Below are 18,133 nucleotides of genomic sequence, written 5' to 3' on the forward strand. Positions count from 1 at the left end.
AGGTTCCTTTGGATGTTGTCAGAGCATTAATTATTAGCCCAGAGGCAGAAATACCTGTCCTACTGTGATAAAAGACTATACTGGTATCTTAGTGAGTACACTGCTCATGAGGTCTATCTTATGCTACCAGGTACCCCTTCCCTTTCCCCCCTCAGGGTAACATTTTCTAAAGGCAATGTGAAAAGACTGAAGTGAAGAGAGAAGGTTGGAGCAATCAGTTTGGGAGCGGCTGCCAATAGTCCAGGTAAAAGGTGCAAGAGCAAAAGCAGCATCACAGATGGAGAGAAGTTGAACTTGAGCCCTGAAAGCACAGATTGGTTCAAGCATTCATTCAAATACTCAGAGTGCCACTGAATGTGCTGGGCTCTGTGTTAGAGGTTGGAAACAGTGATAAAATATGATTTCTGCCCTTGGGGAGCTTATACTCGAAGTGGTTCAGAACTAGACAATTAATAATTAACAAGGAAACAAACACAAATAATTACTTATCATGAGAAGTGCTATGATGGGGAAAAGGGATGCTATGGAAGGTGACAGAAAGGAGGTGGCAAAGTGAGAAGGGGTCACACAAGGGAAGTGCCTTTACTGGAAGGAGATGCGTCTCAAACCCAGGAGGTTGGAGAAACCTTGGAATGTTTATGGAAGTCAAAGGAAAGGCAAGACAAGTGTGGTGACAGTTTGGAGGGAAGGGAACAGAGACCAGTATGAGCTGAGTTCAAGAAACTAGAAGGGCCTGGATCAGGCAAGGTGTCATAGGCTATGGGAAGGAGCTTGGATGTATTCTCAGCCCAACAGGAATTCATGAATTATGAGTAACTCTATGTCTGAATAGATTTTCATTTCTGCTAGACTGAGGGTGAGTCCTACCTATCGTCACACTGTTAGCATCTAGTATGACAAATGTTTAACAACTGCTAGTATGACAAATGTTTAACAACTGCTGAACTCTGTGCATCCTCATTTATGGTCATAATTTGGCTAATTTTTGGCTTATAAAAATAAAAGGAGAAAGGAGAAACTTGCTGGATGTAACAACGATTTGAAAGAGAGAGAGAAAAACAGAAAGGAGATGAGAAACTATGCACTTCTGTTTACCCCTTTCTTTCGCAGTCGGAGTGGGTGCTGTGTTGGCCACTCATGTGTGAAGAGGGTTGCTCTTCAGGTGAAATGAACTGAGGCCCAGAAACTCAAAGGAAGAAACAAAGTGCTTTGCAAATGTCAAGAAAACATGGATTGAGAATTATGCATTTAAGAGGAAAAAAAAGAGAGTGGTGATGAGCTTATTTTATAGTCCCCACAATGGTCGCCACCAATTGGCATGCTGGCCCAAACAGGGCAGTTGGCAACTAAAAAATGTAACTTTGGTGAGAGAGAAGCAGCCTAGAACTGGCCACTTCCATAAGGTGCTTCTGCAGGCCGGCTGTGCCTCATTTAGGGAAATTTTATATTTTAAGACCCTTTTTAGTATATTTTCTGAAAAGTATTATACATTAGCAAGTCTCACAAAGGCTGCCCAAGACAATACACCAGTTTGAAAAGAAGACAATGTTTCACTGTCAACAGAAATAGCCACCAGAACAGCATCTTTAAATCTGAAGAATGTAAGCATTCATAGGCTTCCTCCAATCACTACAAATATGTTTGCTCAAATAAGCAACAGCCATTTGTACATTTTCCTACCTTTTGGGTATGCTTAATGTTTAGGAGAAACAAACATTCTGAGATAAGCAAAGTTTAGAATATAATAATACCCAAACTAGAAAAGACTGAAAAATTGGTACATACAAATTTAGGAAAAACGTAAGCAGTTCCCACTTTCAAATTCGGGCCACTTTTTAAAATTAACAAATACTATATAAGATTCAAAAATAAAATGTTATAGTGGGGTTTATAAGCATTGTAATGAGAAAGAGAATAGCTAAGCATTCCATTGTGTAATGAACAATGATTTAGATATTGCTGTACTAGTTCCATTTTGAGTTTTTGCAAAGCCTCTTACCCGGAGCCCATGGAAACGAGGATTACTATAGAAGAGCTTCATCTGCTCAGATGGAAGTGGTCCTAGCACCTTCTGAATGGTAAAGAGCTGGTCAATTTCACTTTCTCCGGGAAATAAAGGTTGTCCATCGCTAAGCTCCCCAAGAATACAGCCCACCGACCACATATCTACGGATTTTCCATACGGAGCTCTGCAAAGCAAAGGGAGAGCTTATCCTGGCAACTGAAGAAATACATTTTAATAATTTCCAAATTATTTTAAACAGATTCATGATTTCAAACACACTTATGTATTTAAGGAATTAAAAAAGTGTCATGTGGATAAAAGGGAGGCTAAAAAAGGAATTATGGATATCCAACTAAAAATTCAGAACACAAGTAATAAATCTATGCTAATAAAACCATCAGTTTAATAATAATAATAACACCAGGTATATTTTGAACATGAATAGCTTAATAAACCTTAGTACAGTGCACATGCATGATAACACCTCACTTGGGGAATGAAATGCTCCTCAAAATTTGTCCTAGGTCAGTGAATTTCAACCTTTTTTATCTCATGGCACACATAAACCAATTAATAAAATTCTGCAATAGATTTTTTTGCCAATCTGACAAAAATAGGTATCATTAGGATTATTCAGAAAAAATAAAAATAAATAATTAGCTACTAATTTTGCTCCAAAGTGACTTTTTTAAAAACCAGGTACTTGTATATAAGTATTTATGGTTCCAAAGATGAACCAGACACAACATTATTATATGACGTGACCAATGAGAAAAAACTCTCATTGTTACTTATATATTTATGGTTCAAGACTGAGCATTCAAAGTAGGTGGCCATTATTATTGGCTGTTGTAATTTTTTCAATTTGACAATCTAAGACAAAAGAGGCCAGTGCCTCTGATTAAATAACCAGGTATTGCATGTGTTAAAAATTCTTGTGTTACACTGGTAAATCCAAATTATTATAATCCCTCTCAAAGAAAATGGACTATGCATCCCAGTGAGTCCAAACAGAAGTACACAGAAGAAACAGACAAAAACAACCTCTGTGGACATCCACATTCTTAATGTGAAAGATGATTAACAAAGATGGTGGCAATAATTCCCCCATTACTTTACATTTCTCACTTTGTAATTTGACCCTGCCGCTCATCCCATCAAGAGCTGTGTTTATTCCTCCATCCTTTGAATCAGGACTTGGCCATGTAATGTGCTTTGGCCAATGAGGCAAAAGCCATGCAAAGAGAACCTTGAAAGCAACTTCTGGTTTGGGGCTTGCCCTAATGCTGCAGGGAGTTCTGTTATCACACGCAGAAACTTGGACTTGCCTACTGGAGAATGAGTCCCCATGGGACAGAAATGGTCTGTCCCAGCTGTGGCCCCATAAACCAACCAGCCTCCAGATGACCTGCCACAGACTATAGTGACATTAGCAACTCCAGTTGAGACCAGCAGAACCATCCAGCCAAACTCAAATGCTAACTCCCCCTAATCACTGGCACTCAGAATTGAGAGCAAATAAAATGGTATTTTGGCTTATGCCATTAAGTTTTGGGGCGATTTGTTACAGTGGAATAGGTAACTGGTATTTAATTAACTGATGTTATTTTCCATAGATGAACTCAGAGCTAATGATATAGAATCAGCAGATAGGCAGATGACATTCTATTTGGGGAAGAGAGCTCACCCAAGTAAGAGTTCTGGGGACCGATACCACCTGGTGGCCACATACTCTGTATAATTAGCATTATTGCCTTCTGATAGATTCCGAGCAAAACCTGAAAGATAACAAAGCCCAAAGATGTAACTTTGAAAAAGAAACAATAATTACATGTTGGCAAAATATTTCAGTGCTAGCAATATTTTAAAGGAACAGCAAAAGAACATAATGACTGGTATTGATGGGCTGTTTATTAATAGTGTCCTTGTTATTTTAAAAGGTTAGTCCACTGTTCATATGTCAATTAAAAAGAAATATTTTCTAAAAACAAACAAAAAGTACAATAGTATCCCCTTCTGCCTAAGAAATCCATGTTTTCAAAATCATCACACGCTTTAATATGCATTCAGAACATATTTTTTAAGTATAAAAATTCTTTTTATTCTTTAAATATATTTTTAATTGATTTCAGAGAGGAAGGGAGAGGGAGAGAGAGATAGAAACATCAATGATGAGAGAATCATTGATAAGCTGCCTCCTGCATGCCCCCCACTGGGGATTGAGCCTGCAACCCGGGCATGTGTCTTTGACGGGAATCAAATCCGGGACCCCTCAGACTGCAGGCTAATGCTCTATCCACTGAGCCAAACCAGCTAGAGCCACAGCATATTTTTGAAACAGCCCTCCCAATAAATACAAAGCTTAGGAACAAAATGAAGCCCCACAAATGCCAGAAGTCAAAGCTAAACTAGCGTTTCACAGCACTCATTATATGCTGCAATGTGGGCCATTCATGGTATTTGTATATCTACTGTTGCTGATCAGCTCCAACCACTATAGAAGCAAGTAACAGCTGGCAATGACAGAAGCAAAGCAGGCCAAAATTATTTTTATCTCCTAATGTGACTAAGAAGCACATTAGAGGTATCTTAATTACCTTATCGACTCTTATTACTATTTTCCTCCAAAGCCATTTCAAGAGGTTTTAGGGTCACAAAATAAACCAGTAGGTAAGTTAATTACCCATCTAACTCACCAAAAGTAATATGGATTTTTTTGTAAATAGCTATAGAGAACCAGAACATTAAAATTGGGGGTAAAAATTAAGGTGTATATCAGTTTTAAAAAGTTGGAAATAGTATTTTTTAGAATGCAACAGTAAAAAAAAAAAATAACTACAGCAGAAAACAAAACCCTAACTTCAGTTAATTAATACTTCTTTGTAAGACATATTCTGAAGGAATATTCAAAATTTTTGTAAATGGGGTTCTTCCAGCTAAACAAAGGAGCTGCATGCTCTGGGAGGGAAAGCAATGAGGAAGCCCTCAGAGGGGATGCACAGGGCACAGTAGTGCTATCTTGCTGAATTTCTGGACCATTTAAAATGGTCTTTTCTGTAAATGATGTTAGACTAGGGATATCTTTTTCCTATTACTAACCATTCTACAGGCATCTTTTATAACTTGCTTAACAAATTTCAGTAACTGTGGAGTTTAAGATCACCAACCCCGTAGTTCATGGATACACAGTAAAGGGTCTATGAGCTGCACAAAGTCTCAGTACTTGATGGTTATCACAATTATGGATAGCAGGTAAAAAATAGATATTACTCCTGAATATCATAATACTAAGGAAATGCCAAAAATGCCACGATCAAAATCTTTTAAATATAGTATTTAGTATTTTCTTTTTATTCTCCTAAGCACATCTTAAGATGTTTAGGATACATCAGGACTCTTCTCTGCAATATTCATTGTTATATAATATGAAGAAAATTAAGTTATATAAAAATTTTTTTTCTCAGGGAAACAGGTTCAAAATATTCAAAATCTTTGAAAACATTGGATAAAAGCAGTTATACATTCTTCCAATTGCTACACTGCACAAAATTGGTCATTCTAAAGTGATTTCTTGGAATGTTTCTATGTCTCACTTGTGTGCTCCATCTCCTAAGTACTAAATTTTGTTTACAAAAAGAAATGACTTCTCATTTACATGTGGAGGTTTATATTGTATGTGACTATATTTGAATATCTGAAAAATGACCTTTTTAAAAAAGTTATTTTTTCAATATATGGATTAGACAAAACTACAATTTACAAAAGTGATTTATGCCTTAAATACCCTATGTTTTTAATACAGTTTTATACACAGGAAACAATATAGAATGTTCTACTAGAAAAAAAATACAACTTGAAAACTTCATTATACACTCAACCAGAAGCTGGAGTATTATACATTAATTACTAATTTCATGCACTGAACACTTAAAGAGAATAGAACTGTTCTAAAACTCTTTGGATCTTACAGATATATAACATTTGCATTCACACCATACACGTGTGTATTTACATAGGCACATTTTCAGTGTTTATGATTATGACTAAAACAATTTCTATCAACGTTAAAATATTTTTTTAAAATTTTTTTCGCCAAAACTAGTTTGGCTCAGTGGATAGAGCATCAGCCTGTGGACTGAAGGGTCCCAGGTTCGATTCCGGTTGAGGGCATGTACCTTAGTTGCGGGCATATCCCCAGTAGGGGATGTGCAAGAGGCAGCTGATCAATGACTCTCTCTCATCGATGTTTCTAACTATCTCTCTTCCTTCCTCTCTGTAAAAAAAATCCATAGTGACTTTGAGCTAAGCCAATCAATGAAAGAGAAACACCACATGACCTCACTCATTTATGGATAATAAAGAACATTATAAACTGATGAACCAAAAGATAGATATAGAGACAGTAAAGCAACAAGCAGACTGTCAAATTACAGTGGAGAGGGGAGGAAGATCTGGGGGAGATAATAGATCAACCGAAGGACTTGTATACATGCATATAAGTACAACCAATGGACATAAAACTCTGGGGAGGGAGGGTATATATAGGAGGGAGGGTGGGGGGCAAAAAAATAAATGTCAAGAGCCTTGAAATAGAAAAAAATAAAATAAACATAGATGCTTCTAGGCAAAAAAAAAAAATCAAAAAAAAAATATATATATAATTTTTTTCTACTCAAACCAGAGGATATTTCCTAGAAAACTCTTTCAGGGGTCATTAACTGCCTGACTCATGAATATGTGCACATGCATGCATTTGAATACTAATGAAATAACTACTGCATGATAAATTTTTAAAAATAGTAGACAATACTATGTACAGCAAAGAGAAAGTAGTACTCTTCCTGCAATCAATTTTTCAACATATGACCAAATAAAATGTTCCTCTGCTACTTTAAGTCCAAACATAAAAAAATACTTTTAATATGCTCGTGAAAACTTCTGATGTGTGATATTAACTCAATTTTGTATAGTGCTCTCCTCTTATCACAAGGGCTACATTCCAAGACACACACCCCCTTCCCCTGTGGATGCCTAAAACCTCAGATAACACCAAACCCTGTATCTGCTGGTTTTTTTCCTACACATACATACTTTTCCTTTAATAGCTTAACTTGCACCTTGGGGCCATTATTAGTACAATAAGGGTTACTTGAACACAAGTACTGGTGTACTGAGACAGTCGATCTGATAGCTGAGACAGATACTGTGATTCAATCCCAGGAGAGACAGAGCAGAAAGTATGAGATTTCATCACACTACTCAGAGTGACATCCAATTTTAAACTTACGAATTCATTATTTCTAGAATTTTCCATTTAACATTTTCTGATCTCGGCTGACTGTGTGCAAATGAAACCACAGAAAGTGAAACTACAGATAAGATACTGTACTGACAGGGCTCAATTTCTTTTCAACTTACCAAAGTCACACAGCTTCAAAACATCATTGTGGCTGATTAAGAGATTTTCTGGCTTTATATCTGGAGCATCAAGATGAAAAAACAATGATTAAAAAATGTCCCATGTACTGCTGATTGATGCCATAGAACACTATAATAGCACCTAACTAGAAATATCCAATGTTATTTGAACAGAAACCTATGGCAGTGAAAAGCAGAGCAACACATTTTATGCTGGCACATAAAAGTTCCATTAATTTCTTTTTGAGGAACATGCAGACCACAATTTCAAAAATATTTTCCCCTTAAATCTTAAAGGCATTAATTGCATTTCTGAAAGGAATTTAAGAATGATTGAATCTAGGCCACCACATTCTAAGGAACTATTTTTACTTTTTGAAAGAAAATACCTAGCACTATTTGCTTTCAAAAAGTAAAAAATACATATAAGATACATATTCTGTAACGATTTTCTGTGTGGTTTCTATATTTATATATCTCTTTAGCTTTTCTATGTGGCTCACAATTATAAATCTCTAATGCTGAATGAAGCTACATTGAATGTGTTAAAATAAGACTTCTTTTTTTTTCATGGATCTTTTGAGGCTGTGGTGAGAGTGGAGGAGTAGAAATACACAGAAAATGCAAATTAATATCCCCCTTAGAAGGCATTTCACAATTTATTTTTAGAGAACCCATCATCTACCATATGGTAGAGGTGAAAATGGAGAAAGGAGAGGGGTAGAAATAAAATCTATAGATTTCAGAATCATGGTTTCTATTGCTAATTCCCAATCACTGAATCACTATACACTTAACCAAATCATTGTAACATTATGGAAATGCAGCCAAATCAGTTCCTTATTAAGAGCCTCAAACTGAAAGTATAGACTGTTATTTTACCCTAGACACTAGATTTCCAGCTGGAGGAGGTCTATCCATGCCATCCTTGATAAAGTAAATACTATGAAAGTCAAATGCAAGAGAAATATCAACTGTCTGTTTCTAGAAATAATAGGACTCGGTATTCTTCCCAAAGTATTCTTAAAGTGAGACTATCTTTAAAGTGATATTCTTGTGTCTCTATATAGGTAAATTAAAATGTAGTATTCACTTATTTGACTATTCAAAGACAAGAAGTATATATAACATTTTCATTTATTTATTTATTTATTTATTTATTTATTTATTTATTTATATTAAGGTATTATATGTGTACATATCTTTCCATTGCCCCCCCCCACTCCCATACATGCCCTCCCCCCTATAACATTTTCTGACAAACATCTTTTAGCTTCATTATTGTATCAGTTCATGTCCTAGGATTGTAAAACTCTGGAATGTAAGAGAGATTATCAGAAGATAAATGGCTTAGAGTTAAAGACAGTGCAATTCATGGCAATAAAGGATAAAATAAAACAGTTTATGAAAGTATAACCATGGCCTTTATGTCAGGTTGGTCATGTATGTGACCTGCAACAAAAGGCAGTTTTCAATAACAGGTAAGGAAACAGATTGGAGATCTTAGTCTGTAAGGGAATAAGCAATGACTGTCAATGTGATTGGGAGGGGGGTGGTGTTAGTGATTTAGGCACTATCTCTAAAGCCTGATTTGGGGTTTGATTCACATTACTTGGTCTAACTGAAGAACCAAAGACAATGGAGAGGGTCCCCCCACTCAGTAAGTGCTAAAGTTTGAATCTGTTGAGTTTTTGTTTTTAATCCTTACCTGAGGACATTTTCCCACTGATTTTTAGAGAGAGAGGAAGAGAGAAGGAAAGACAGAGACCCTGACCAGGGCCTTGGCTAGGAAGGAGCCTGCAACTGAGGTACGTGCCCTTGATTGAATTGAACCCAGGACTCATAGAGTATGGTCCACAGGCCTATGCTCTATGCACTGAGCCAAACCGGCTAGGGCCTGTTGAGTTCTAGGTGTTCCTAGAGTTGAGAGTAAATACAGTTATACAAACACATAGATCTCACCATAATATCCAAGTAAATTTGCCATCCATCCTTTTTGTGATACGAAACGAGACTTAGAAGGTAAACAAGATTTCTTTTCCTGTACTTTCAAAATGTATTTAATTTAAATGGACTGTCAGTGTCTTTGGAAATATTATGAGAGTAATATGTGAAGTAATTTACTGTTAACTTTGATGTTTGAATTCTTCTATTTCAAAAATTCCATACTTACCCCTATGAACGATATCATTCTTATGGCACCAGTGAATAGCTTTGATTAGCTGATAGATATAACTTTTTACTTTTTCAGGTGGAACTCCATTTGGCATTTCTTCCAGCAACTCAAGCATATTCTAAAAATTAAATAGGGAGCCATTAATCTCCAAAATTAGGTAGTCCATAAATTATATATTAATAATTTTAAAAAGCACCTTGGATGATAACTCATCTAATACACAGCCTGCATTTTAAAATTGTTTTGCTTTTCATCTATAAGTTTTTTCATGTTGAGGTAAGATATTGTATTAAATCAAGGTTCTTTTTAAAGAGAATTTCGTACTCCCCAGTGCCGTCCCAAATAATAATCTTGTGTACTTTTCACTCTCCCTAAAAACTTTGAGGCATAATTTTAGCAGTTTTCAATGGAGAAGCAATAATACAAAGTAGGGATAAGACAGTACAATGTATAAACTTGAGGAAAATCATTTTAACAGTGCATTGTGCATCTTTAATATAACTTTGCAATAAAATCAAGCCTTGAAAATATTCCTGGGAGACCTGAAAAATATTCTTAGAGGAAATAATCCCTAAGATTAGTAACAATCAATAAAATCAGTGTAAAAAACAAAATAGTCTAGAAAATACTGCTGAAATAAAAATTCCCAAACTCCAAACAAATCAATATTGAAAATTTCAGTCTGTAACAACCATTCTAAAATTTATGGAAGTTTTTCATGAAGTACAAACTCCAGTTAACCAGTCTCACTGAATTGCCAGATTAACCAAACATTCTCCATTTCCTCTGAAAAGTACAAGATTAAGGCCTATAGCACCACTAACATTTACTGTTTGTAGATGATCATCTTAACAGTGATTCCCAAACTTTTGAAATATGTGTACCCTTTCTATAATTTTCTTAACGCTGAGTACCCCTCGTACTCATGAGAACGTAGAATTAGGCGCAGCTAAGCACGGTGCAGTGCATATCCCCACCGAACTCCGGTGCAACGTGTACCCCCACCAAACTCTTCCCGTACCCCTGGGGGTGCGCGTACCACACTTTGGGAAACACTGATCTAGGACAACAGTTCTCAAAGTGTGATCTGTGGATCTCTGGAAGCAGTTCTCAGACTATGAGGAGCACTGATGAAGTCAAAACTATAGTCATAATAACACTTAGCCCTTTTCACTGTGCTGGCATTTACACTTATGGATAAAGTGGTAGCACTTAACATGAATCAAGGCTTTTGATTCTTCAATGCCACATCCTTGCAGTTAAAAAACAAACCAGTTTTAGTTAAGGATGTATTTGATGAAGCAGTACATGCCTTATTAAATTTCAATTCTCAAGTACATGTATTTTTAGGAACCTACAGGATAAAATGAGGAATACACACAAAACACTTCTTGCTGTTACACATCACAGTAGATGGTCATTTTAAGGAAAAGACTTGGGCAACTGAGTTGCAAAAGGAACAAACCACTTTTCTTGTGAAACACCATTTTGCACTTGAAAGAATGACGGATCCACAAAGGTATTTATGTTAACATGCACAATGGGTTAATTATTGTTATTTAAATGGATGGATATTGTTATATTGTTCCGTTTTGATTTCTAAAAGAAAAATAGTAACAGATAAAACCTACATAAATAAAAAGCTCTAGTCCTAAGATGAAAAAATTAGAAAAGTGCTGTTCTCATACAACATGACAACTTCGTTCTCACCTATGTTGGTACCTAAAGAAGATTAAGACTGGAGAGGTTTGTGCCGAAACCGGTTTGGCTCAGTGGATAGAGCGTCTGCCTGCGGACTGAAAGGTCCCAGGTTCGATTCCAGTCAGGGGCATGTACCTTGGTTGCGGGCACATCCCCAGCGGGGGTGTGCAAGAGGCAGCTGATCGATGATTCTCTCTCATCGATGTTTCTAACTCTCCCTCTCTCTTCCTCTCTGTAAAAAATTAATAAAATATAAAATAAAAAAAAGACTGGAGAGGTTTGTGTTTGCTTTAGGTCAGTTCCCAGGTGCTTTCTATGGCACAAATGACCAGTCAAGTTGCATACATTTCAACAGTCAGTTTTGGTTTACAATACATCCATCCCTATTTCTAACAAATGCACTTGTTAATATTTTAATATAACTAAATATCATGTAAACCAATGAAATAATGTTTTTTAAAAAGGGAGTTGCTGTTTATAAGAAAATTAAGTTTCATACTTTGGAAAGATTTAATAAAGGAAAGCCATCAAACATACTGCCCTCTAATCAAATGTGAGTACAACGACGAGGAAACATGGGCAAGGACAGGGGTGGTGGTGGTGATCAGAATTCTGCTCTGAGATTGCTTTGTAATGTTTTTTAAGCTTTTGCCTCACTTTAAAGAAGCTGGCACAGAATATCATAGTTGATGCATTAAGGGTATGATGTATGCAAGAAAGACCCATCAGACACCAATCAGAAGATCAGTACTTAAAAGGCCTTGACCTTACCTCTGAAGGACAGTAAATCTATATTTATTCAAGTTAAAAGAAAATGTTTCAAGTATGTATGCACCATTTTAAAAATGCTTCTCCACTTGAATCGCCTTTTTCAATTAACAAATGCATACGAGGTCCCAAATGCACAGGAGGAATAAGAGGGCTTTGTAATAGGGCAAATAAATTGTCTCATTTCATATTCGACTCCAAATCCCTCAGTGGCAGAGAGGAATTCATTGTTCTCTCATTTCACAGTAATACAATTTGTAAGTGGATGCCCAGGTGGCCAGAATGAACAGTATACATATTTCTCCGCTGCCTCACAGCTAGTGGGGCCATGCAACTAAGTCTTGGCCAATGGGATGCGATAGCTTGAGCTCTATCTTGACTGTGAGGACAAGGGTCACATGTCAGGGGTGGTGAGCAGAAAGGCGGAAGCAGCCTGGAATTCCTATGGCTGTGGAATTACCATCCCAGCCCTATACTGCCCACCTTTGCATCTGTGCGTGAAAAAGAAATTTGTTTTGTTTTAGCTCCTGTGGTCCTTCATCTGTTATAATCCCCTACCCCTAGAGCATCCTTTTCCTTGCTCTCTTGAGATTCGTCAATCGTTAGGCACTGCCACTGACAGATTGGTGTGATGGTCACCTTCCACTGAGAAAGCATAGGATCAGAGAGAGAATACAAGACCCAGGGTCAGGAAACTGGAGTTCTAGTAGAGTTCTGCCTCTTACCAGCAGACAGATCTCAGATATGACAGATTATCTGAAACAAAGAAGTGATTTCTGCATTTATTCCTACTAAACTGTTATTAATCGTGAACAATCGCCATGAGTAGAACAGAAAAAAAGGATAAACTGAAATAGATGTCAGAATTTTATCATTTGGCAGTGAAAACTGCAAATGGCGTGATTATTTTTGACAACTGTAAAATAACTTAAACAACATCTGCTTTTACAGCAATCCTTTTTGTATGACTTTGATATAAAAATATATCAAATTTCAGTTTTATTTTGGTGGGGAAGGTCTAGGAAAATAACTAAATTGACACAGGAAAAGAAAACCTAAAACAAATTTTAGAAATACACCATAAAGCAGTGCTTAAAACAACAAAAAGCCCTGTAACTTTTCAACTGCTGCTTGTCATGAAGTGACTATGTATATTTTTTAATTAGTAAGATAGTTTGTAAAATTTGAATTAATTCAAAAGCCACATCACTGGTCAGCCGTCACAGCAACACTGCTTTCCATTTCCTGATGATGATGGTGGTGGTGATACTTGGTCATTTGTGCCATAGGAAGTACCTGGGAACTGACCTAAAGCAAAAATAAACCTCTCCAGTCCTAATCTTCAGGTAATAACATAAGAAATCAGCAGAGCCACCTATTTAATGATCAATGAAATCTTTAAAGGTCCATCTGGCTCCTCTTTATTTTCCTTTTGTTAAAGCACTGATTTAAGTTCTGACAGTAAGCAACTGCCATAGGTCAACTACTGTCCAAGAAAATCAGAGGCACGTAAAATGGCTTACTATAGCGTACATTTGCCCTTAGGCCCCATCATTAAAACTGCCACTAATAATTAACACGTTTTAAAGGTATACTAAAACAACACTCAGACAACTTAAACATGTGTGACTTTCTTTCCCCCCACGTTTCCAATTCCTTTATCTGTGGTCTCACCTACCTCCCCAAGCCTCACCCCATGCCTCTGGCACATCTTCTTCCTCAAATACAGCCAAAGCACTGGCAATTCACCAGAGGCTGCTTCATGAGCCCACCCCTCCACCAACCTTAGGTCTGATTCAGACACCCATCCTATGCTTGTGAGGTGTCTTACACGGACCTCACCCATCCTGTACCATTGCTGCCCGTTTATTTGTCTCCCTCAGCAGCCTCGCTTAGGTCTAATTAAAATAAACCAAGTCTAAAAATTACTTGTTTGAACACAGATTCTCAGACTTTAGAAGCCAAGCCAATACACTGTTTAAACTTAAGATTTTATCTATACAGTGAAATTGTATAAAATCCGTCAATATATTTCAGGGCTTCTCTAATGATTATGGGTAATGCTCGCCATTTTGAAAGTCCTTGGATTAGGAGAACATTGACAAATCATACTACCCTGTTTCCCCGAAAATAAGACAGTGTCTTATATTAATTTTTGCTCCCAAAGATGCGCTAGATCTTATTTTTCAGGGGATGTTTTATTTTTCCATGCGCTAGGTCTTATTTTCGGAGGATGTCTTATTTTTGGGGAAACACAGTAGATAATGACACTTCCTTGAATGGCATCAGAAACAGCCCTAAGTAAAAGAATCAGGCAAATATCCATAGTATTGATTAGGGACTTACTTTTTCCACATACTCGAACACCAAGTATAATTTCCCCCTCCGACGAAAGGCTTCTTTCAGCTCCACAATGTTTTCCTGTTTGAGAGTACGAAGCATTTTAAGCTCTCGTAGGGTCGTTTCCTTGACCTCTTCATTTTCTAGAATGTAAACATGGTGAATAGAGTAAATTAAAGCTTTCAAACTACTCTTCACAAAATTCTAAGAACACTGCAAACATACTAATTTCACTTTCCACTTTGAGTACTTCCGCATAAGAAGTCTGAGGATGACACATTAAATATAACCTTTTTTTGTTCAAAGGACCAAGAGTAAGAAACTTCAAGAAAAGGCTTACTTAAGCAGCACGAACCTAATTTTCTGCTTGAATGTTCTTAACCTTCTCATTGTAAAGTGTACGTGTAAAACACAGAGTTCCACATATGGACCCACTGTCAGTGTAACACTACATTCTGAAGGAGGAGTTTAATATGGTAAAAAGAAATCAACTGTAGCATTGTGCGGAGGACCCTCTATGCAGCATCTGTAGTGGCTGATGCTTTTAAGTTTGGCCTGAAGCTTTGGCTTAAATGGGCATTTTACTGCTCAGGCTGCATGGGAGTCACCTCAGTGAGCAGAGGCCAAGCGCCAGGTATCCACACTGCAGAGCACAGTCAGGTTGCAGGGAATTCTAAATGTGTCCGATCTTCTCTCGGAACAGCAGCTGCTGTAGGTTCCTACCGTCCTCTTGTGACATGTCCATCTGTCCATCCCAGATGGTGGAGCTGTACTGGGGTGGAGAACTTATGCTGAACCAACATCCCCTTCCATGTCATCATCAACTCATGAAATCCCCCACAGACAAAGAGGAAGGACAGAAGTCACATGAACTTGAATGGATTCATGGACAGCAGGAGCGCAGAAGATAATGTTTCATTGTACATGAGTTTTTATGATTTAGCCGGGAAATTCTAACCACCATGTTTAGGTATGTATACACAAGGATACAGATCCATAATTCCTCATCTGCAATTCCAAGGATCCAAAAACCAGTCTAAAAACTGAACAATTTCTAAGTTTATGGAAAATCTCTTTAAAGTCAAAATCTGAACTGACATAAGACCACTTATTGTCTTTGTGTATGCATCCCACTTTCTATGAATAGTCTCAAGCTGTGCTTTAAAAATAGTACCTGATTACAAGGTATGAAAGTAGCATGCTGCATTTTCATTCTAAAATCCAAACCTTATAAATTCCGAAACACATCTGTCCCCCACGGTTTTGGGTAAGGGTCAGAAGCCTAGCTTGAGAGTCTAAGTTGTGTGATCCTCAGGTTCAGGCATGTCTCGGGTGGGGTGAAGGAGAAAATGGCATTTGGAGATAGGAGTGAGAAAGATTAAGGTACCTTCTAGGAAGAAAGACTTCCTAAGCAAGATACAGGGGAGGAAAAGCCTGAAGGGGCCAAATGTGTCGGGGGTGGGGGTGGGGGGTATTGTAAATGCAGTGCCAGAAGTACTTCCCAGATTAGTTTATTTTTTAAAATAATTATTGTTGAGCCGAAACTGGTTTGGCTCAGTGGTCGGTCTGCGGACTGAAAGGTTCCAGGTTCGATTCCGGTCAAGGGCATGTACGTTGGTTGCGGGCACATCCCTGGTAGGGGGTGTGCAAGAGGCAGCTGGTCGATATTTCTCTCTCATCGATGTTTCTAGCTCTCTATCTCTCTCCCTTCCTCACTGTAAAAAATCAATAAAATATACTTAAAAATAATTATTGTTGAAAGTATAACATATGTCCCCCTTTTTCCATCATTGACCCCTCCAGCCCACCCTCTTCCCCCCTCAGATTATTTTCTATCCCAATTCCCTGCCAAATTGAGTGTAAAGAAAGGAGAACTGTTTACACAAATAAAAAGATGTCCCCTACTTCAGCAAGAACATTGTTGGAGAAGGCTGGGACTCAGTCAGGAAAGGGCAGAGAGAGACTGCCCATCAGAAGGAAGGCAAGGACTAGCAGCAGCTAAGGTCAACAGTGGCCTAGGCAGTGAAGCAACCCAGCCCACATCAGGGGTACTGACAAGGCCCACATTAGTGGAAAAGAGCATGGCACAGTGGGGCCACCTGGTGAGTAGGGAGGAAACATGTGTGATGTGATTGGGGGGGGGGGTGTTAGAGGGTAGGGCAGGGGCTGGAGGGACAGACACAGAGGTCCAGCTGTTCTTCTGGTGGGAGCTGAGCTAGCGAAGGCTGTTTTGTGGCTGCTAGAACTGCTAAAGCTCAGGGAAGAATAAAATCCCTTAGTCTTGTGAAGAGGGCTCACCCTGCTTCTCTGCTGTCCCATCTGAGTTACTCTCAAGGTTGGGGCAATCAGACTAAAATTCACCTAGCTCTAAGACAGTGGTCGGCAAACCATGGCTCATGAGCCACATGGGGCTCTTTGGCCCCTTGAGGGTAGCTCTTCCACAAAATACCACGTGCAGGCGCACACGTACAGTGCGATTGAAATTTCGTGGCCCATGCGCAGAAGTCGGTTTTTGGCCTAAATGAGTCTATTTTGAAGAAGTGGCATTAGAACACTCAAGGGGCCAAAGAGCCGCATGTGGCTCACGAGCCGCTGTTGGCCAACCACTGTTCTAAGACACACAGGTCTTAGTAAGAAGCAACTGATCTTAATTCAGCAAGAGATAAATATATTGGTGACTCAGACCTGGATCCTGCTTACTTTTCTTTTCTCATTTCATGCCCTCCTTCCCCACCCATCTCCCATTAGTCTTTCAGTTCCTAGCACAGTCTCAAACTTTATTTTTCAGTGTTAGGGCCTTAGAACTCATTCCCTCTGCCTAGAACTCTCATTCTACTCCAGCGCTGGTTCCTTCAGGCTTTAGTAAAGCAAATCAGGCCTCCATCCCATTATTCCTTATCGCATACTCTGAACATTTCTGTCAGACCTTCACACCACCTTTATTTATGTGTTTGTTTGCTTACAGGTTTACCATCTGTGTGGCCACCCCTGCAAACCAAGAGTGCTAGGAGGACAAGCCTCAGTTCTTCTGTTTAACCATATGTATCCAAAACCTGGGACTGTATCTGTCACAAAGAGGGGATCAAAGAATACTTCCTACAGGAATGCTTCCACTGGTACATGAGGAAATCTTCGTTCATATATGGCTTGTTCCTATGCCTTAAGACATAGGCAGCTGAAACTCAAGACCTAGATTTTGTATGTTTTAACCAGCTAACACTGTGAGATGTGCCTTTGAGCAAGCCATAATTTCTCATTCATAAAATAAATAACTGGGCCCCCCGACACACACAATCTAAAACCCCCCTGGGCTTCTCTAAATCTGATAACCTATGATTTCTTTTCATTAAGTATCATTGATTATGAGCCTAAACCTCATTGAATTTTAGTTCTTTGTTATATATACATCATTCAGATCTATGCTAACTCTACTTAAGAATGGTTATAGAGAGAGGAGAAAGAAATCTTCAAAAAGCAGCTCACAAATCACTTAATATGTAGTGCCCAAACCACGTCATCCAAGCAGCCTATTTTTTTCAGGAAATGAAGGCTTCTCTAATTTACACCAGTTAGAGGTATTAAAAGTTGCGGCAAGCATTTTGGCACTGAGACTGTAATAAATGGGAATGGGCAGGAAGTGCAATTATTAATTTCTTAAGTGCAAGTAAAATATACACTCTTCATTACGAGGTATCACCTATCATTTTTGTTGCTCTGAGTACTTT

The 18,133-nt window shown here is 38.1% G+C and overlaps 1 protein-coding gene across 2 annotated transcripts in view; it reads right to left on the reverse strand.

The window, feature by feature from the left end:
* CDKL5 (cyclin dependent kinase like 5) overlaps positions 1-18,133 on the reverse strand; it is a 150,136-nt gene that overhangs the window by 41,536 nt on the left and 90,467 nt on the right. For both annotated transcript variants that reach the window (XM_084869488.1, XM_084869487.1), the window contains exons 5-9: positions 14,415-14,551; positions 9,597-9,717; positions 7,424-7,483; positions 3,693-3,783; positions 2,000-2,189 (exon numbers count right to left, since the gene is read on the reverse strand). In XM_084869488.1, the coding sequence (XP_084725614.1) occupies positions 2,000-2,189; positions 3,693-3,783; positions 7,424-7,483; positions 9,597-9,717; positions 14,415-14,551 (599 nt within the window). The remainder of the gene's footprint in view (positions 1-1,999; positions 2,190-3,692; positions 3,784-7,423; positions 7,484-9,596; positions 9,718-14,414; positions 14,552-18,133) is intronic.

This window comes from Pipistrellus hanaki (genome assembly GCF_964339955.1).
Source record: "Pipistrellus hanaki genome assembly, chromosome: X".
NCBI lineage: Eukaryota > Metazoa > Chordata > Mammalia > Chiroptera > Vespertilionidae > Pipistrellus > Pipistrellus hanaki.